Source organism: Colias croceus, chromosome 6 (assembly GCF_905220415.1).
Source record: "Colias croceus chromosome 6, ilColCroc2.1".
Lineage (NCBI taxonomy): Eukaryota > Metazoa > Arthropoda > Insecta > Lepidoptera > Pieridae > Colias > Colias croceus.
This window is the reverse complement of record NC_059542.1, coordinates 3,019,309-3,042,126: the sequence shown is the minus strand read 5'-3', so window position 1 is coordinate 3,042,126 and position 22,818 is coordinate 3,019,309. Positions and strand designations below refer to the sequence as shown.

Sequence of the window (22,818 nt, the reverse complement as noted above, 5' to 3'; positions counted from 1 at the left end):
TAATTTGCTTCTACCACGAATCGATTTGGCCTTCAATAGTTTTAATACTGTGAGGTTTCATTAGGTAATTGCCAACCTATTAGGTAAATAGTCTACGTTGCGATCTAGAAAATTATGGAATATGATTTAGTTACACGTGTTAAAGTAGGTAATACTATTTTATAAATCTTGCCCGCATGGCAGTAAAAAGATAAACTAATTAGGTATATCGAGTTTAGTAGATGGAATCAAGTCTTATTTTTGGCATCTTGCAAGTGTTTGGAAAGCTGTGCCATGCAGCCTGTACGGCTGTTTTCAAGCATTAGATCATCATAAGTAGGTACCTGTTACAAATCTATACTAATATTATAAAGCTGAAGAGTTTGTTTGTTTGATGGTTGGACGCGCTGGTGGTTGGAATCTCAGGAACCACTGGTCCGATTTGAAAAATTATTTCGGTGTTAGACAGCCATCGAGAAAGGCTATATAAAATCATCACACTAAGACCAACTGGAGCGGAGCATGGCGGGTACAACCGCGGGGCACAGCTAGTAATCCATAAAATATGAATGGAATATTAAACAAATTAGGTACTTACTATATAACAATTCTCCGTTATAACTAATATACAGTTATGGTATTTAAAATTTATTGTGTGAGTATAATTTTAAGACTCATATCATCATTAACTCAGCTTTTAGAAGTACATATTGTACTTACCTACTTCTAAAAGCTGAGTTTCAAAAAAATATTGAATGAATATTAGTATTTAGAATATTATAACCAAATGATAATAATTAAGATCTTCCATAAAAAAGTAGACTAATGAAAACGACCAGGCTAATTAGGAACAATACGCTGACAAAAGTATTATTTTCTTCACTTTAAAATGCAGCCATAACCTACCGCACCTGTAGAATAAGAGGGGTAGGTTAGCGGAGGGGGGTATGACCTAGAAGTGGGTCAGCATCGATCAGTAGATACTGCATCTTATTCACGATAGCCTATGAATCTGGAATGATCGGTGAGTAAATGTTTATGTAAAACTGTTTTCCGCTTTGATTTTGTTTTGTTTGAAGCTTTTCTGTTGTTGTTGTAGACAAGATTAGAAATTGTCTGTGGTTAAAAAAAGCGGGAAAACTTTCATGTCGTCATTGCGTTGGCGTGATCTTTGATAATTGTCTACTTATTGCCTTTAAAATTTTTATCTTAATAACTCCTTTTTATTTATTGTAAATATATTTTATCTTCTTGCGCACCTACTTAACATCTAGTAGGTCACTTCCTAGACACTGTGTGTCTGTGTATCGGATTAAGAATTTGATATTACCAAATTACCTACATTCTAAATGACGTAAGCATAGCGCTAGATTTTACTCTTTTCTTCTTGATTTGATTATATTCTCCATGTCTCCCAAATTGAATAAATTTTCGAGAACTTTTAAAACTTTTGATAAAGTAAAGTACCTAGGTGTAATTTACAATACGAAAAATTATATTGTAAAACACTGTTCTCAATTGAGTTGTTAATTTATAGATTTTTGATTAGGGCTGATGTTGATTAGCTACGCTCGATTATATCTATAAAAGTGCCTTATTATTATTAGTTGCTTGCTTAGCTTTTATAAGTGATAGGTACTTCAACAATGTATTTGTACTTTGTAGAGTTGAACTGAATAACATGTCTGTTATAAGGTCTGTTACCTGTACGGATTTTGTAAGATTTTTACTGATATAATCATACAACAATTTGGTTATTACCTACCTAGGTACTTAGGTAAAACGTAGTTAGGAACTAACTAAGTATGTCTATGTCCAGTTATATTATCTTAGTGAGATTGTCTGGCACAATTCCAATACATCCCGACAAACGATCCGTAATTTCATTCGTTCCGTGATAGATTGAAAAGCGAAAACTAATGTTTCGCTTAGTTTCCTTTCAAAGGTTTATGCATCTATGCTGAAATCACAGGCTGAAATAAACATTGATGAGACAATAAGTTGTGCTACGTTCTTACGTCTAAATATTTTCGTCGTTTGTTTATTAATTATGATTGCTAATTTTAATATTGTAAGAAATTACACGCGAGGGCGGGTTAAATATTAGTTTGAATGTAACTAATAAGAATGTACTGCGATTCTACACAGCTAATTGATGTAGGTAGTTGATAACAAAACGCAGCGAGTCAACGATTATTAGCAAAGTGAGGGTAGTTGGGTCGAACATCGTATAAACAATGTCCGGGCCTCTAGGCACGATTCGTACGAATGGGCCACGTTTTTAAAGGAAAGCGGCAATTTATAGTATTCGACAGCTAAGCATGTTTTGACAGGAAATAGTGGCAACTATTCATCGATAAAATTATTAAATCAAAAGTTACGTCTAACAATATTATAATATGACAGTTACCTATTACTTGCCTTTGCGAAAGTATTATTATTTTTAATTAATAATAAATTATCACTATAATAGCAAAAATAAAACATGACCTTATATTTAATAGGTCCCTTTGTGCGCTATGACTTTAATTACAATAGGTAATAGTTCCAATTGAAAGCTTTTACTTAATTTGGTTCCAACCTTCATAAAATAATAGTCCATCACTATAGTCACATTAATTTTTAAGTAATCACCTCGAATTAGTCCAATTAAAATAAAAAAGTGGTAAAAGTAACTCAACGTAACTACCCTCAAATCCGAAACGAAAATATAGTAACATAAAGCCGCTTTTCAATCAAACATGTTTGGGAATACTTTTATTGAAGGAAATAAAATTAATCCTTAATCATTAAAATACAATATATAACACGCAAATCAATGACTATATATCTATTGACTATCAATAAAGTAAGAATGGTAGCCATAGATGGTAGCGTGTAGCGTGACGCCATTAAAAAGAGTCAATTGTGTACCTACTTGTTTTATTCTGTGACGTAGACGGTAGAACCATTGTAGAACTGTCGTAGCAATGTTAAAGTTAATAATAAAGCAATGCACAAATATTATAATAGTGAGGCTTTTATTGATATAATAAATACCACAATAACATTTTTCAATAGGTACTGTAGTTTCAATCTATTAGTTTTTCGAGATTATTGATGAATTTGTACCAAATTAGCGTAAAGCATCGTCGCCGTTCGCGTTCGCGAACTTTATAATTATAATTTTTAGGCAATTCAATATAGATATTTCCAATATAAACCCTTCCTGGAGAACTATATTAGCCATTGGTGAAAGCTGAATTATTATGAGTTTATCGCAAACAGATAGAGACTCGGTGGACGTTACTTTTTATAATATGTAGGTAGTTATATGTTACATAAACATTTATGTATTAAATTGTACGTCACTACATAAATAAAATGCCAATACCTAATTGAAGCATAATATAATTACCCTTACATCATAAGTTCTACATGAAAGGAAAGTAAGGCGATTGTTCTACGATATGAATGTGTGGATTATCGATGTAAGGTTTCAACAAATCACTTATATAAACACAATATAATCTCTCCAACAGTGTTAAAACTTTAGTTAGGTATCTTATTATATATTATCCTATTACCAAGATTTCCTTAGCCCGTGTAAAAATAGAAACATGATCTAATAAAACGGATGAATTATTTAGCTCTACAAAATGCACCTAATTCTTAGGATATCGGTAATTTGTTTATAACAAAAGGTAGACTAATTAGATTAATTTGTTTTGTCTACCTCTTTAATAAATGCTCATGTAGTTCTTATTAATTATTAGTGTTTATAATTTTAGAGTCTAATTTTCTTTGTCTCAATGAAACGGTCTTGTACGCATGCGCGATGCTATCGACTACTCCCCTCAGCAAAACCTGAATGTAGTGCTCGGTTATAGATAGGTACTATGATGCGATGTAGTGAAACAGAAATGTCTTTGTCTGGGCTCAAGCACTAATTTAATTACGTACATATACTTAGCATAGGCACTCCTAACCGCATTTAAGTGTTTTTATACGTTTATAGTAGAAGTAGAGCAGCTTTTTGTATGCTCTCATTTTGAATATCGGGTAAAATCAAAATTATATTTTTTATAAGGTATTTTTCATATTTATTTGGTAGGTACTTAGAAAGAACGGGAAAAAAAAAGATGAATAAGAAGTAAGATTTTTCTCTTTTCTTGTTAGCGTAGGTATTTTATGATAAATGTACTTTCTTTAACTGTGGAAAATACCTAATTATTTGTAAGTATTGAAAAAAATACTGTGTCCATGTAGAATGCGTTCACGTCAATAGTACGTACGTACTACGTAGTTGATTTACATAAGACAAGCTCCGGCTCTCCAACTACTTATATTTAAACGAACTAATCTCCTGATTACCTCGCAACCTTATTGCTAACTAACCGTGAACGATACATTTTGTCTACCCTCTACGCGATTAGCATGCAACCCACGCAGAACTATTTCCATCACTGCAGTTCATATAAACCCACGGCAATTTCCTCATAAATCGACCTTGTGTTTATTGTATCAAATGCATCAATAATAATCAGACGATATGTTTACGTAATAGTCGTATAACGTTGATGTATGTTTTATTGTTCTAGCCAAACTATCTTTGAGCTATATGTTCTCATAAACGTATACCTATAAAATAGTAATATGGAGATTTTCCTGTATCTGTGTACTTACAAATAATTGTGTTTTTATTGTATTTAATTTATTGTACATTATGCACCCATGGACCTAACAATTTTTTTAGGTCCATGTATGCACTTAAAAATATTAGATATTGGTTCATGATCAATTATGTTAGGTAGGATAAGTTTTAAATATTACCATGGTATAACTTTACAATTTGACATTTAACTGCGCAAAAGAAACCATATAAAATGAAATTTATGTTTAACATTATATTGAAGAATTGGCTTGAATAAAACAAAGAGAACTTGTGTGGAAGTTTTCGTGACCTAGAATAAACTTGAGAGGAAAATGAGAGCTGCAGATGTTATTGTTGAAGTACGTAGCGGGAAAATAATTTGTAACTGTTTCTTTTGAATAAAGTGAAAACGGTTCGAGAAGTGACTTTACTCACAAAGTATTTTAAATAAGTATTTTAACATGAAACATTGTAGTTTAAAATGACTAATTCCACAGTATTACAATATGTAATAATATGCTAATTCTATGAGGTTAACTATAAAAACAAAATTGTTTACAATAGTTAACATAATTTGCACAATAAAATACATTCTATTTTATTTTAGAAGAGTTCTATACAAACCCGTTCTGTCGTTTTTGACTGAAAAACACAAACAAACGTAGTAAATCTTTTTCAAATTATTGTTATGTAACTTTTCAAATCTAAAGCAATCCTTCTATTAATCTAACATTGTCTATTAGATAAATATCCTTCCACAAAACCATCTATAATATATACCTACAGTTTCTTTGATCTGTGATACCTACGCACAGGCTGACTGAACTAAACGAATTCATAACGTTTTCAAGGCTGCAATATAATCAATGAATATCCATAACCATACGCACAATAAATATAGAGTAGGTACCCGTGGTGACTTCAGCCACGCATACGATTAAATTACCTATACATTAGGGTAGTTATCTACTGGGGTAGTTCCCCCCACTGCCAAGGTCACATCGATCGCAGCGGGGGATAGTCAGCCATCTTCTGTGGGGATGGGGATGTCGGGAAAGAATGATAGCAAATGTTGGTAAACAAAGATCGTCAAGTACTACAAAATACGAAAATAGGGTAGTGTTTACGATTTTCTTTTTAGTTGGGAACATTGGGATTTGGAAACATTAAACATTGTTTATCAATTTAGATTTAGTCTGTTTATCATATTAGCATATCTATTGTCTATACAAAACAATCTAATATCCGAACAAATAAACAGAAACAGGAAACTCTACTGTTGATGTAAATGTTGGGAATTTGATTGTACTTAATTATTGAAAACACGATGAAAGCCGTGGATGAAAGTCTATTGGAAATACTAAAATAACATTCGAGCTTTGTTTTCTTTAGTTCATCCTTCGGAAAGAAAGATGATTGATTATTTAATACGTAAGTGTATAGGTATATACCTATCAACTTTTTAACGTATTATTATGTACACACATACAGTCGGTAAAAGGTATTCCATATATAAAATATTTATGTAAGAAAGATAAGTACATATCAAAGTAAACATAAGTTGACGTGTTGTCTAGTCCGTTCCTTGTCGATAAATATTTACTTAATTTTTTGAGGGACAACATAATAATACCGATGATACATAATACCGATGTATTTTTATTTATTATGATCAAAATTTCTCAAAAAATGTTGGGTCAATCTTTTCTCACTTTATTTAACAATCCACACACGCACATTGCACAAGGCTTTAGGTCCTTTTCCAGAATAATTGATAGAAATCAAGTTATTTATATTTTGATTAATTAATCTTTAGTCTTTACACAGTAACAACAATGCCTGTTGCAATTTGATCCGATGATATATAATACATTTAAACATTTATATCATTGCGCATTGGTTACGCAATTAATTTACTCGAATATCATGTAAGTAATTTGATAGATATTAATTATTGTTTCTATTTCGTGATGATTTGTATTAATATTCCTAGTAGATAGTTACAAAATATTGAATAACATTTACTTTTAGCTTAATTTATTGGGCCATGATATTTTTTGGTTAATATACCTACATAATACATGCCTATATGTGAGCGTAGAACTAATAATTAACTTATCCTAAACGTAGCCAAAGTACCTACCACAAAACAGATTCAATCACTAATATTGTAATACTGTGGGTTCAATAATTTTTGGTGCATCATTCTTTATAAAATCAGGAGACAAAAAATATTACAACAAAAAAATAATGTCCTCTTTATACTACGCAGTAATTTAAATGCGCTGAAGTAGTGGCGCAGTGGGTTTAATGACAATGTATATTCGTACCAAGTAATTATACACATAAGGTACTCAAAACATAATTTTAGCTCAGCCAAGTCTCCGGAGATAGTAGACTATGCAGTTATTTAATGGAAGCACGCTGGGAAGGTTACGAAAGCTCTTAAAATTCTGCTTCTGTGTAAGCTACGCCGGCCGGCTTGAAGGCGTGCTCCGCTCTTGTTTACGAGTGTAGTGATGTATAATGGAAATATCGATGATTGTATATCGATGTCAACAAACAATAAAAACTTAAAAAAATTGTCTTGAGTAAGGTGGTGAAGGTATTTAGAATTGTTATTGTTTTAAAATACGAATGGACAATGTGTTTAATGGCATGTTATCTAATATTTATAAGCATAATACATGCTTTCATATTTTGTAGTTTCAGTAGGTTAACCTAACCTACTGAAACTACAAAATAGCATAATTCTGTGGATACTTTTTAAAAATTTCGACCAAGAGCTTAAAAAGCTCTAGCTATATAAAATATCCACTCAGGGCTTAGGCGCATGATTTAAACAGCTTTTTACTTTCATTCAATTCGAACTTTAACTCAAACATTTATTTATTATTATAACTTTATAAGACTTCTTCTAGGAGCACTTTTGAATCGTCATAACATAGATTTACCATTTATTAGCGGTTTCCAATTCAATTTACTTTTACTATAAGAAAACAAATGTTCCAAACCTGTAACATTGTAAAATCAAGAATACATTTCTATCGATATGTTGATCCAGCACTATTAGAGCATCGGCGCACACCGCCCAATGTTTCAGTAACTCTCGCTTGGCGTTCGCGATAGGACATTAATTCCCTCCGCCATTTTATCTGCGACGCCATTCTGTGAAAATACTTCCTAGTTTTCATAAACCTTCCTGAATAAACTGTTTACACAGGTATGTAAACTATATTTTATATGTATTTTACTGTTATATCGTAGGTTCTAGAAGGTTTTATTGAATTTTTCTCAAGGACGTTTTCCGTCCTTGTCTGTTCAGATGCTCTGTAAATAGAGAGCTTTTGTTCCGTATTGAATCTGAATGACTGCTCAGGAAAGGGTCATAAATATGCATTTCTGAATGAGGTAATACAGTTTGTGCATTTGTTTTGTATTTACATGTATTTTACAGTTGCAATTCATTATATGACTGTACATAATATATTATACCTACCTACATTAATACGTACCTAGATAAGTATATATAGTTAGTTAGATCATACAATAATATAACCTTTTGTTCTAACAAATGGTTATATTATTATTGTTAAATATTATATTTATTATAAGATAGGAACATTTTTTTATCGTTGGATAATTAATTTTATAAACTAGGTTTTTGAATTGTACTTATTTTAGCCGTATTTTTTTCTTTAGGTATTTATATTAATTATAGAATGGGATAAAGACACTAATAAATCAAAATCAAAATAATGTTATGTAAGTAGTCTATATTTACTTACTAAATAAAAAATGGAAAATATAATAATTTCAAAAATAAAAGATTTCAGCGCAGACTTTACGATAAAAATAGGTAGGTAGGTACCTAACTATAAGATTTGATCATTTGACCACTAGCACCATTTCATTATTATATGCGCAATATAAAATCAATCCTCAACCAATTCCCAAATTATGTTAAAACTAAACCAGAAAACATTATGAAATATATCTGAGCTATTGTAATCAATTAGACCGGCTTTTCTCCGGGGATTGGTACAGGAGCGCTCCGCCAGTGACACGCCCACTTGCGATCAGCGAACCCTGCGAAAATCAGGTCAAATACGCCTTTATGTTTACATAACTATTTGTTTATACTATATAATAAATAAAGTAAAAAAATAAGATAAACTCATAAAATTATTGCATCTAGTCACCGATCCTTGAAGGTTTGAATTAAATCTGTTCGTTAAAAATTGGTAAAAATGGAGTCTAAACGAGTCGATTATAAACAAAACATGGAGGTAAAAAAGCTAATAAAAGCGTGTTAAAAATAATTACCCGCATAATATGTAAATTAGTATAAACTAAAATAAGGCGTAATTTCTCTTCCGTATACAGCAGACTTCTACTATAGGTACCTATACCTTAGATTGTGGATAGCTATAACATAATAATATCTATTTGATTTTATGTAACTACTTACTACCTACAGTCTACAGATTGTATTAATTGGGTCTATATGTAGGTATCTTTAACTTCACTCAATCAGTTGATGGCTACCAAGTGGGTAGCATCACAATAGGTTTTCAATTTATGATTAATTAAAATTAAAATTATTATTATAACTACCTAAAAGAAAAGATTTAATCTTTTATAAGAAATTGAGATTATTTAATATTATAAAATAAAAATGATTATTAAAATAATTAAACAATTTTTAAAGACAGAGTTAATACCTATATCGAATTAATTACAACTATTGAGTCTCATTTTTTTACGGATATATTTACAGAATTTGAGTTTCCAATCCCTTTAAGGAAAAATAAATTACAAGTTTTATTTCTGAGAAGGAAATTCAATAGTATTCTATTGCGCACCTAATGGTTATTTCATCAGTCATACACGTGTAAAAAAAAGACAATTCGAATTATTTCTTCTTATTTGGGTATTTAAACATTTTCTTTTGTTCCAGATCTTCCTGTGACTTCGAGTGTTATTCAAGAACAAGTGAAGTGTTACCAAAATGTCTAGTACGATAGACGAAAATTGAAAGTTAGTTTAACATAACAGAATAATGTGCCTATCGTCTATCATGATGATAAAAGCGTTATTCTAGGACTATTACGAGCTAAAAGGCTCTAAAACTCACTACTTATCTATCAATGCTAAACTACAGGCTAGTTTCAACGCACTTCTTGAAGCAGCCGTAGTTTGTTGGACAATAAACTCTTCATAGACTGCTCGAGTTGTAACACTATGTGCCGGGACCGCGATATGTTGAGGCAGAGCTGTGAGATCATCAAATAGAGACTCTGTGCTGTTTTACAATTAATAATCTGTATTTTAGTGAATAGTTTACCGCCAAAACGGCGCTCGTTTCCGTGCTACCGTTTCGTTTTGTTTCTTTCATTTTGTTTTACATAAAAGGATAAACAATAGCCCGGTAGTTTAGTGATTGGTTGTGGATTATCACCCGGGGTCTCGCCCAGGTTTGGGCCCCAGAGGAACCCTGGCAAGTCGAAGTCGGGACAACATTTCCAGAATTCTCAACTCCATAGTAGGCGCTGCGAGATACTGCATCGTAAGTATTATCGTCACAAACGGTCAAATCTTATTCAGGACACACGATCCACAATTGGCTATAAAAGCGCCGAAATTAAACTTTTCTTGGTATGAGATACATTAGATGTGGGTGTCATTTAATTTCAGAAACACATTTCGGCCGATTACTTTTGGAAATTGGGGATTTATTTTCGAGGGTAGTCTTTAAAAAGAAGCAAAGATGGTACTATTGGAAATTGATCAGGTACTAACTAGGTGACGGGGTAAAATTTTATTATAAACTTTTATGTAGATCCACGATATTTTCAAGAGTATTTTCAAGATTTTTAAGCTTCATATTAGCTTTGGCACAAACAAGGTTATTGGATAGAAAGTGACTCGAACATAAAAAATCCTAATCATAAACACATTCCTTTAAAATTACCTAGGTTCCAGTAACCTTGAAGATATATAGCCGCGTTGTAAAAACCTAGCTAAAGAATATTTACAATGCCCTAGTAGAAAACGCTTTAGGCAGTACAATTCAAATAAATCTACACAAGTAAATTTCGTACAATATATATTGCTAATACACCGACAATCATGTACTCATACCACGGCCCAAGACATCTCATAACATACCTACCTAGCAGATTTGCAAACGAATTCAAGCTTGTCAATCCATGCATAACACACACATTAACATAGACATTACATTAGGGTTACGGCACACCATCCGATTGCTCGAGCGACCGTCGCATTGTAATTACCACAAACGGGTGGCGTGCGCAGTGCTGCGAGCAGGATCGGGAACGGGGGAGTGAGAGAGAAGATATGGCAGCCCCTGAGGGTGAGCGCGAGGCCCGTAAACGGCGGGAACGTCGCGACTCGGGCTGTGCGCACGAGCGCAAAGAGAGGAGACCGCACAGCGAAGAACGGCTCCCACCTCCTCCGCCGCCACCACCGTTACATGATCACAATCGTCTTGAGGTTTGTTAAATCCCTTTATTTAGCAAATTTGGTGCTGCGATTACATTCCTTAAACGTAAAGTTACATCTCAAAAGAAACTGTTAAGAAAGATGACAAATCAGTTGATCAGTCAAATTTAACCAGCTACCTAACCTGAATACTACTTTTTTGTTATGCAAAAATTTTTAACACTATAGAGCACTGCAAATTGCTTAGTAAATAATAAATATTATGAGCTTATGTATTTAAATGTATTAATCATAAACATTTGGTTGCAGTCCGAACGTCGTGCAGAAAGGCTGTCTCGCGCACGTAGACCACAGTTCGGAAAGCGACGCCGCGCGCCTGCCCGCCTCCCGCGACAGCCCCGGGAAATTGACCATGTGTCCGCAGAGGACTCCCGCTGCGGCACACCCCCACACTTTGAATACGTTGTTCAACAGAAACCAGAAGGTGGGTAATTTTGAAATGATCAATCAGATTTTAATTTACTTTCAGAAAGTTACGAAAGGAAGGTTTTGTTTTTTGTTTTCAATGGATCACCTTAACTGGGCCTACTGGACTGATTAAAAAATTTTCTGATTACTTAGGACTGCATTTTTGAGTATCATACATTTTACTTTGCTTCTAAAGAATTGTACCACCTACAAAATCAACACAATTTAACTTTATTAAAATTCAGACAATAATTTACTTAATCTTATCCAGTATGTGAAGAAACCGAACGATCCCATAGCTCTCGACGCGAAGAAGCGGAACACGCGCGTCGAGACGAGCGAAGCGTGCCGCCGCGGCGCACGCAGCCCAGTCCCGATAGACGACTTGAGAAAATTAACAAGAAGGTATGTTACAATATGCAGAAAATCTTCTTTAGGAAACTAGTATATGTAGAACTAAATAGTTCAACGACATGTGCTATCTGCTAACCGTATCATCAGTGTGGGGTATTAATGTCATAATGCGGTATATGGCTATACCAAAACTCACGAGTATTATAGACTAAACTGTCGTTGGAAAACAATCTTAATAGGTTTTGGTGGCCGTATGAAAAAATATGATGATAACGATGTTATATTATGTGCTATCTAATCAGTAAGAAGGTGAATAGCAGAAAATGATAGGTCAGAGACTAATAAAGCTGAAAGCATTTTAAATTTGCACAAAGTAGAAGTAAATATTATCAAAGTAGTTTGTGATAAGGATAAAAAAACATAGTAGTATGAACGATAAAAGATAAATGAGCTTTTCCAAAGACTATTGACTTTTGCGGATAGGATAGCAATCTACCGGATTGTACAAGATAGATGATACTTATTGCCCAAGCATAAATATACAGGTAGCTCTATTTTTCGTCAAATATTTAAGTACACTGTTTATACTATTTATACTTTTCAAAATTAAGTAGTATTTTTGAGTATTATTTTCTATTCATCAAACAAACGTCGTTTGTGTCCGTACTCCGTATACAATGCCTACTATAATGATTCTATAAATGCATCTTTTTGTATTTACTTATCTAAGTATTTACAATTATTGAGTTGCGGTTATTTCAAAAACCTGAAACATTTTCCTGATTATATTAGGTAACTGATTTATTAATCATGAATAATAAAGTTTATATTTTGCTCGATTCATCGTGCGGAATGCGAAGATATGATTCTCAAAACTAAAATCCAAGCGAATATGTTACATTGCGTGCCGAATGAAAATAAAATGCCCATATTTCTTTGTATAATACTCCTTCCGAAATGTACTCTGCCTTATAATATCTAGAGTAGGTACTACTAGGTACTTATCTATTCGCATCTTCAGCCTTCAACTCTAATTTACATAGCGGCAAAGATATCATGCAAACATAATGTAGAACACGTTTTGATAACGCCGCATTTAGAATCCCTCAATGTTATCTGTACTTGAAGTTTTAATTGATCATTGAAGCATTAATCAAACAGTTTATAGTTACGATTTGCATTGACTTCATTTCATCAACTAATTTCCGAGTATCGCTATTTTAAGAATCAATGTAAAACAATAACAACTACACTTGTTATAGCTCGAAACTATTTGCCTTCTAAATTGGCCGAATACTTTACTAAATAACAATATATATATTCGGTTCATTTCAAATTAATTGTCCCTATAGACGAACGGAAAGATCAATAGTATACTCATTCCTTACTCAATAATAAATAACAGTTTAACTAAACAAAATTATGACTTTTTTGTCGTTCAAGATCGCCGTTCTCAAGAAGTCAATTACCAAATACGAGAACGACTTCGAAACCCAAAACGGGCGTGCTATATCTCCCGGCGATCGAATGACTGACGTCCAACTGACGCGCATGCATGAGACCCTGCGGCGCTTGCAAACAGAAAAGCGCTGCATCAAAGCGGACCCCGTGGAATACGCTCTGAAAGTTAAAGCCGCTAAATTGCAGAAGGAAAGAGATGAAAAGCTGGATGCAGCGCTGAAAAGCGACAAATCGATGGTAGATGTGGTTCGGGATATTGAAGAGGTAAGTGTACGAGCATCTTTATATTGGCACAGCGTTTGGATTTTGTTTTGTTTTTAAAGCCATAACTTTCCAATAAATTCTGATATGTTGGTCTACGTGACTACTGAACTCATGATACTTATATTTAAATCATAATTATGGTTTAAACGTATTTCTCTCCAATAGTAGGATAGGTCAAGGCGAGGTTTATTACATTTATGTTTACTTTTGGGCAACATGCCCAAGTGTGACTTCAATATTCCGTTTGCCAAGTAATATATGCTTTGCCGAATTTATCCATTTATCTTGGAGTTTCATAGCTGCATTCCGTATCCTGCACCTGTAGTCTCGACACATTAGTCGGTAATTACCGACAACTAATTTATAGACCCGTCTTCAGCAATGAAAATGATGTCGCTTAATACCTCTCCCCAATTTGATGGAAGCATACAATAGATACATATTTGTTTATAATTTTTATTCTTCACAAAACTTTCCGTTATGCGTCAAAATATTTATATAATAATAGCAGTGTAGTAATGCATTTTTATCTAAATTAATAACATCATTATTTCAATTCCGTAGATATATGAACAATAAATAAAATATAGATTTCATGGATTTGGAAAATCATTTCTTTGCAACACATTCGAATGTTGTCAAAACAAATTATACTTTGACATTGTCAATCGTTATGATACCGACGTTTTGATCTCGACAAGATCTCGATAACTAAAGCCCTTCTCCCATTACGATACTTCTAGAATAGGTACGATACTCGAGTAGAATACTAGTAAGATATTTGCTCGCTACCCGATGATCGCATATTATGCGACTGAAAAAATGACATCGTTATTGTGCCTCGTTTTTGTGGGCGGACGTTATATAATAATAATAATAATTCATTTATTTATTGTAACAACAGTTAGGTCGTTATGTCGAGCAATCAGCGATTCCAGTGACGAAGAAGCTCTTGCAGTTTTTCTTTTTTATAGAAATAGAAGACGGCAACATAAGAGTAGGAAGTACTGGATTCATCCATATATTGAAATAAAAATAAATTGTAGAGATTTGTAGCCGCACGAGAATTACAACTCATGATGATTAGAAATTTTTATTTTTCTACCGAAGAGATACGCGGGAGATTTGACGCAAAAGCGACCAACACGTGCGATGCTAGTCGCGGACGTGTAGGATACCGATAGCGTAGTGTGCGAGCCTACATACAAATGTATGTGAGTTACTCCGCGGCGACTAGTCTCCGAGACTTGCAGGATACTTGAATCGCCTGTGCGTATCGTAATGGGAGAAGGGCCTTACGGTTTGTGTGGGTTTGTAGATACGGTTGAAAATATCGGAAAAATTATAGATTATTATAATCTATATACATATAATAAATCTGTAGAAGGGTCAATTCTGTACATTGCAAATATTGAAAAAATAAATAGCAGGGGGTGTTACTGGATCGATACCAAACCCAAATATGTGATTAAAAAAAATATTTGTCTGTCTTTCTGTCTGTCTGTCTGTATGTGAAGGCATCACATAAAAACTAACGGTTCGATTTCGATGAAATTTGGTATAATTATACCTTATTATCCTGGGCATAAAATAGGATACTTTTTATCCCGGAAAAATACGTAGAAAAAAGAAATCTTAATTTTTCTTAATTTTTCCGCGCGGACGGAATCGCGGGCGGAAGCTAGTTTTATAATAAAAAAGATATTTCACACTTCCGATGCTATATGATTAAACGCAATAATTTTTTCTCTTATTTAATGTTATTGCAATTAAAATGAAATACACAAATAATGTTTTATTTTTAAGATGGTTTCAAAATTTTATTGAAAACTAGCTGTCCGCCCCGGCTTCGCCCGTGGTACATATTCACGTTTTCTTTACATAAGAACCATCCTCGTACTTCAAGGAATATAATAAAAAAAGAATTAAAGAAATAGGTTCAGCTGTTCTAAAGTTATGCGCTTACCAACACATTTTGGGATTCATTTTTATATTATAGATGTTATGAAGCCTCTTATATTACTTATATTAAATAAATATTAGAATAGTTTACTGCTATCTGCATTTATTCAGCCTAAATATTCGATAAATTTCTTTCTGAACTTCTAAGATAATAAAATTATACAGATGAATACAAATAAAATAAAAACGAGCCAATTACGAAAAAAAATTTATTAGAAAAATTTAATTTAATAGTTTATAATAGCGTAGTTGAAAATTTGGCTCAAAACCATCATCTCTCACCAACATAATTCTAGTAACTTGTACATCTGTAAAATATAAAATTTATATTTAATAAAAATAAATATTTATATTTAAGTAAATCAATTGCGTATATTTAAGTAAATCAATTGCGTATATTCATCCTTTGCTTATTAACTGTAATAAAATATACCTACAATGATGCACATAATATTATTGTATAATAAGACAAGCTAAAAATACAAGTGATACAAATTATCCGTTCCATCTTTAGTTTTAGTTCCGTCCGTTTCTATGATGTCTTAAAGATTTTTCGCAAGGCTTCGAATTGAGCAAAATTATCTTGTAGAGCTTTTAGAGTCTTTTGATTAGAATGTTATTGCACTTCACAAATAACGAAATATTATTACTTAAACTAAAACTAATAGCTTTAACTATATAAAAACATAACGCAGATTGATATTTTCTTAGGATATTTGTTATCCAATAGATTTATAGGATTTTTAAGAATATAATTAAAAATTATCCTCTTGAAAATACAAAATTTATATTTATTTTGATTGATTGATGTCAAATGTCAAAAAAGTAAAGAAAGAGATTGCCATACATGGAATTTTGGATTCCATGAATATGTAATAAATAGAACATTAATTAAACGATTGATATAAAAAAATATCGAATTTGATTAAAATTAAATTAACTGCCATGTTTTTTGTGCATAACATGTGCTTTTTTCATATGCAATTGTATTTGTAATAATGCGAAAAATTTATGTAACTAATTTTAATTTACTATATATTCCATAATATCAAGGTAAATTTCTTGGAAAAACAACACTAAATTTTTTAGGTCCATACTATAGATACTGAAAATCGTTAGTTACCGACCGATTTCGGTCGACATCGATGTCGATTAATGTGTCGAGACTACAAGTACTGAATTCGTTTTCTTCGATATTTATCAAGAAACTTGGAATATTGGTAAACTATCTTACGCTTTATCTATTTAAACTTTTATTTCCAAATCAATAATAAATAATATGTACTAAACTAAATACCTACTTACCTGACTGTTTTAAATTATTTATCATTTTGTATCTGACATTCCTGTTCATATCAGTACACTAATTTCTGTATTTATTATGCGAACCATGCGAAATTACTGCATATTTTATATTTACCCAATCAATAATTTGGAGGCATTTTCAATACTTTACTTAAAAAAAAATGTGCGACAACCCTAACTAAATTTCCCAAAAATTAATAACACAATGTTCACTTATAGTGGATAGACGGGTGTCGTCAAGCAGCTGGTCGAATTATAGCTTCCGAAACGACTTGGACCTCAGCGCAACTAGCTGCAGAGAAGGCCTGTGTGCAACGCGCTTTACTCCGCCTTGAGGCGGCTAGAGGCAGACCAGCCGCTAATACCGCAGAGCGAGGTGCCGCTAGACACCTCTATGAGAGATATAGAGCTGTGAAACGCGCTCTACAATCCAGATCTGATATAGTGAGTTGTATTGTAGAGTTTTTATTAACTTAGCTCTTTCAGTAAAAGTAATAGAGTATTCAATATACTATTGAATATTTACAATATAATAGAAAATATTCAATAGTAATAGAGTTTTGTAGTCTTGAGAAAAGGGGCTTTTTCAGCAATATATATGTCGTGGCCATATCGTAGATTTGCTCATTTCATGAAATGGCCAATTTAGTTTGGCCAAACGTGGATGGCCATTTCACGAAATGCGACCATTTTTGTTTCTTTTTTAAAAAGCGATTCGCTTCTGGCACTCGCCGGCTACTGCCGCGGCACGCTCGCTTTGCTCGCTCGGCTCGTGCGTTGTTTATTAAAGTCTAACCTAACCTAACCTAACTGTTTTCTATTGAAAAAACCATCTCGCTTCTGGTATCTGGCGGCACAAACTTAAATGACAATGAACAAGTTCTTAAAATATTCTGAATTTTCTAATGTTTTATGGACTCTCTAAGATATTTTATACGATCTGGCCAAATGTCGATGATCAAATCGTGAAACGTTGACGATTTAACGATCTGATCAAACTATGTTGGCCATTTCATGAAATGAGCAAATCTACGATATGGCCACGACATGTATACTATAATATTGAAGCTACATAATATAAGCGGCCAATATATTTTTCAATGATTAAGGTGGTTAGTTACTCTATATGAGACACTAGTGTTGTCTTATGTGCGAGTTCTATGAAATGTAAAGCTACTAGCGAACTCTACAATTTAGATAAAAGGTGCTAAGTATATACCCTGTATCTAGAGGTTGAGAGAATCAAAATCCAGCAGTTATTAGAGATGTAGATTGTAGAGTTCATTTAATGAAAAAAGGAAATTAATAGCTACTTCTATAGCGAGTAACTATAGAAGTAGTACTACTTTACAAGAATCAGTAATAGCAAGACCATAAAAAAACGACGTGTGGCAACCGGGGACTGCCGCGGTAAAGCTATTGCATGCTATGCCTTCAAGCCACACCTCCGCCCGTCGGAGTGGGGAGCGTGAGGTTTTTTCGTTACGGAATTTCTCGATTCGGTCCCCGCGCACAAGGCCCGCGATAGAAGCTATGCAATAGCTTAAAAATATCGAACGATAGAATAGATTAGTACATTGTTTAGTCAAAATATTTCGTCAATATTATTATCTAGTAATAAAAGGGGAGTAGGTCACATTGGTGTGTTTTTTGTTATCAGTATTTAACGCGTTATTTGGGAAGTAACTTGCCACTGCGACTGAGAAAAATATTTACTTGTTATTAGTTTTATATAATCAATGTAATTCACGTAATTACCATTTTTGCATCTCATTATAGCAATATAAAGAAAAAATAGCATTCTTAGTTTATTAAAGGATAGAAAGGTGTTTTTAATGTCTGGTTGACTTATCAAAGAATCTTGCGCTGAATCAATAAGTAGAACAATGGAACGCTACTGGGTTTGTTGAGTTGTTTCCTCATAATTTGATTATTTTAATACGTTTCTTTATAAGAGTAAAAACATACCTACAAATATCAAAACTAAATGTTTAATTACGAAAAAAAAATTTTTGTTTTGGTATTTCACGAATTTGTAAGGATATAGTGGTGTACTTTTAAATTCAGATGGGAACTAACGGTGAACTAGCAACGATTCATGAACACGAAGCGATGCTGTTCACAAGCGTTGATAGCTCCAGTGACTCGCAGGAGAAACCATCGGACACTTCTCAGGTAAGATACAGATAAGAGATAACCATTCACTGTAACACATTTTCAACCAGGAAGTTTTGTTAAAAGAAAAATATAAATTCGTCGCAATGAAACAACGACACATAGATTAGTATGTACGGATGAACTCATACTTCAGCAGTCACTTTAAGGCCGTTTTGTTGATTGAAATTTCTAAGCAAATTTGAACTCGATACTTAGGGTGTTCTGTCGCGTGTCAGACAAAGCATAAAGACTCCAACGCGTGATGTGGTTCAGGAGATCCCATCAAGAAGTCTGCTCCGTCAAATTGCACTCTATGTATTAGAATAATTAAGAGCTATAGCATACGAAACTGTAGAAAGCTCGCTGCTTTTTCCATAAACTGCCATTATCCGCGTTTTCTGCCAAGTTTACTCTGCAAAATTATTGTACTCTATATCTTAGTAATAAGGGTGTGTTTTCGCACAGGAAACAGCAGAAGAAAGCCCGTTACAATCACCTCCAATACGCGAAGTGGTGGAAGAAATGCCTTCATCCACATCTTCAGCTAAGTCTGCTACAAGTGAGGAGACACCTTCCAACGAAGGATTGCATTTCCTGGGCTTGGATGATCTGGCCAGAGCCCTAAGTGAAGCCAAGATGCAGAAATGTGTAAGTATTACAAAGTTAAATATTTGTAATACTAATCGATAATTAAATAATACTTAGAAGGGGTCATTGGTATTATACATCTAAATATGCCCTTATTAAACATCATTTATGTTAATCAAATTCTATTACATAATATTATATCGTAGTCGCAGATTAAGACCATGAAAATAGGTAACCTATTTCTTGGCAAAATATATAGAGCCTATGGGAATGAATAGAAAATATCCTGTATTTTAACGAGGCTAAACTTCATTTGACAAGTTCCTGCAAAATCAGTTTCTGTGTGGTTGGTATAAAATTTATACAATCCTTCTCTCTGAGTATTCACACCATCAATATAATTAATTACTTAGATTAATTAGTAACGTTAATATTCCAGGTTCTTCGCCGAACAATAAAGGAGTACGAGTTAAACTTCGAAATACAGAATAGCAGGAAGGTCCAAAGTGACGACAAGAAGGGCAGAGAAGAAGAATACCAAAGATACAAAGCTATTAAGGCCAGGATCAAATTGTTGAACGCGCTCATTAACAAACAAAAAGGTTTGCAGTGAAAAGTTTTTATTGTGCACATTTATATAATCAATGGTCTTCAAAAAAAATTGACACGTCGCTTAGGATGTTTCTTTTTAACCGACTTCAAAAAAAAGGAGGAGGTTATCAATTCGGCCGGTATGTTTTTTTTTATGTATGTACACCGATTACTCCGAGGATTCTGAACCGATTTACGTGATTCTTTTTTTGTTCGATGCGGGATGGTGTCGAATTGGTCCCATAAACATTTTATTCGGATAGGCCCAGTAGTTTTTATTTTATGAGCATTTTTGTCTGTATTTGTAAATGTTGCAAGTGCAAGTTTGAAGTCGGTTGTTTTTAACGCAGATATTGACTTGTTTCATTTGTCATTGAGTTTTAACTAGCCAGTCTCAATTAGAGCTAGCGCGCAAGAAAGTTGCTCCGCAACTATTTTGTCTCTCCCATCAACTCTATGGGCTAGTAAGAAAGTGCGCGCACGTAGCGACGCAACTCCCCATAGAGTTGATGGGAGAGACAAAATAGTTGCGGAGACAAAAGTTGCTCTTGCGCGCTAGCTCTTATGCCTCCTCCACACTACTCGCGAAGTTCCTCGGCGAAGTACTCGGCCGAAGTTGACTGAAGTCCGCGGTGCTACACTACACACTCGTTCAACTTCGCGAGGAGCGCATACGTTCATATTCAGAACGAACTTCAGGTAACTTCGTGCCCTTTGACTCGGGCGCAAAAACCGACAACAAACGGAAGTCGGCCGAGGCGAGGTAAAGTTGGACGAAGTAAGCCGAAGTGCCTCTCTACATTATTCTATTCGTCTAACCTCGTTCAACTTCGCGAGTAGTGTGGAGGAGGCATTAGGATGGTTAAAAATATATTTTTTTTTAAACTTACGTCAAATTGATCATAAAATTTTGTTTCTGTTTCAGGCTTATTAAAAAATAACAGAGGTTGAATTATTGAGCGTTGTATTGAAGGTGACACTTACAATGTTGTAGTAAAAATCAATTTTAAAATAATCTTTTATGAATGTACTCTCTTATTATGACTGTAGAGTTTAAATTTCACTGTTTAGACAAGAGGGTTACGACTTTAAGTACAAAGGCATATGGCCTAAGGTTTGTATTGCAAAGATTTAATTGTATTTATTTAAGAATTTAATATTTTCTAAACTTTAATGACACCTTTAATGTACAAGTGTTACGGATTTACTAACGAGCCCACATTAAATTCTATATATCGAAATACATAGAATGTATAATACATAGAAATGTATTAAGACATTGAGTGTATTATTTTGACTTTGTAAATTTTGAAAACATCATGGCAGTTTATACATACAAAATAACACGTAGTTTTTGATGAAACAAAGAGATTATTAAAGTAGATAGTGTATATATGATCTCTGAAAACAGGAACTTTCTTAGAAAAAATCAAAATAGGTATTATGTTAAAAATAATTGTAACATAAATTTAGTCTCATTTTACTTTACGTACACACATGTAGCTTTAAATTAATAATGTGCATGATTTCAGTTTTGTATTGAACAGTGCCAATTTTTGACAGCTTATGTCGTAAGTACCATCACACACGGATGCATTTTCGGTTTACGGTTTGAATTAATAATTTCCTGTTATTGGACATTACTCATCTAACTCTAATTAATTAATAACATTCGAATTCATTATTTTTATGATTTTTTTCTTATCGTTAATTTTTGTCGTGTTTACAACTAATAATCTTATACCTAACTTTAAGAAAATAATCATTTGTTGTGACAAGTTATTTAGTGCAATTTTGTAAAAACATAGAGAATTACCATTATTTCACTAGATTTTAAATACGACTGAAAACTAAATAACTAAAATTCTATGGAGATCTCTTGTTAAAATTATAATGGTACAAACGGAAAAATTATATTGTCACAAGTTTCTTTTTATAAGTGGTTAATTGTTGGCGCGTTTTTGAAAGTGTTTTATAATCTATTGCTATGCACTTAGGCTATACATACCTAGTTATATTAATATTATAGAGGCGCGCGAGTATAACCTGATTGTACGATAAAAAATATTGTGAATGTATGAGTGATGTCCGTTTCTAGTAGAAATGAATATATGCTTAAAACATAAAATCATCTAATAAATAATGTGTGTGAAATCATCTACTAAATAAATGTTTTGTGAAAATTGAGGTTGTCATTGGATACATTTTTAGCCTATGGTTGACAAACCTAATCTGTGTTTGCCTTTTTCGCTCTTTATATGTTCTGCATTGAAAGGACAACACAGATATTTCTTTGTACTTTTGATTGTAGTGATCATATCACATCATATACTCTTGTTTTTCGACACACGGATCGGATAGACGTCGTCACCAATTCGCTTATTATAATTAACAATTTAATATTAAAAATTGTGATTATTCTTTGAAAGTATTTTCTTTAAAATAAATAGCCGTCTAAAAGGCTAATTTAAATTTTAACATAGTAGGTACATTGTTAATTGTATAATGACTGTAATATAAAATTACACAGTGAAGTTTCTATAGAAATTGTTCAGAAAAAGGTCGATTCGCAGCATATTACATATAAA

At 33.0% G+C, this 22,818-nt stretch overlaps 1 protein-coding gene across 7 annotated transcripts; it reads left to right on the top strand.

The window, feature by feature from the left end:
* Positions 1-158: 158 nt before the first annotated feature.
* On the top strand, positions 159-22,818 carry LOC123692418 (protein FAM13A-like). 7 transcript variants are annotated; one of them, XM_045637161.1, is made up of 12 exons: positions 159-319; positions 9,573-10,181; positions 10,310-10,406; positions 10,862-11,131; positions 11,390-11,564; positions 11,820-11,953; positions 13,346-13,627; positions 17,114-17,338; positions 18,962-19,069; positions 19,517-19,699; positions 20,079-20,241; positions 21,156-22,818. In XM_045637161.1, the coding sequence occupies exons 3-12, from the start codon at positions 10,383-10,385 to the stop codon at positions 21,179-21,181; spliced, it is 1,590 nt and encodes a 529-aa protein (XP_045493117.1). In that variant the 5' UTR covers positions 159-319; positions 9,573-10,181; positions 10,310-10,382; the 3' UTR covers positions 21,182-22,818. The 7 variants fall into 7 exon arrangements, with proteins under 7 accessions (XP_045493117.1, XP_045493118.1, XP_045493119.1 ...); XM_045637162.1 differs by lacking the exon at positions 159-319 and adding an exon at positions 7,027-7,133; XM_045637163.1 differs by lacking the exon at positions 159-319 and adding an exon at positions 7,199-7,217.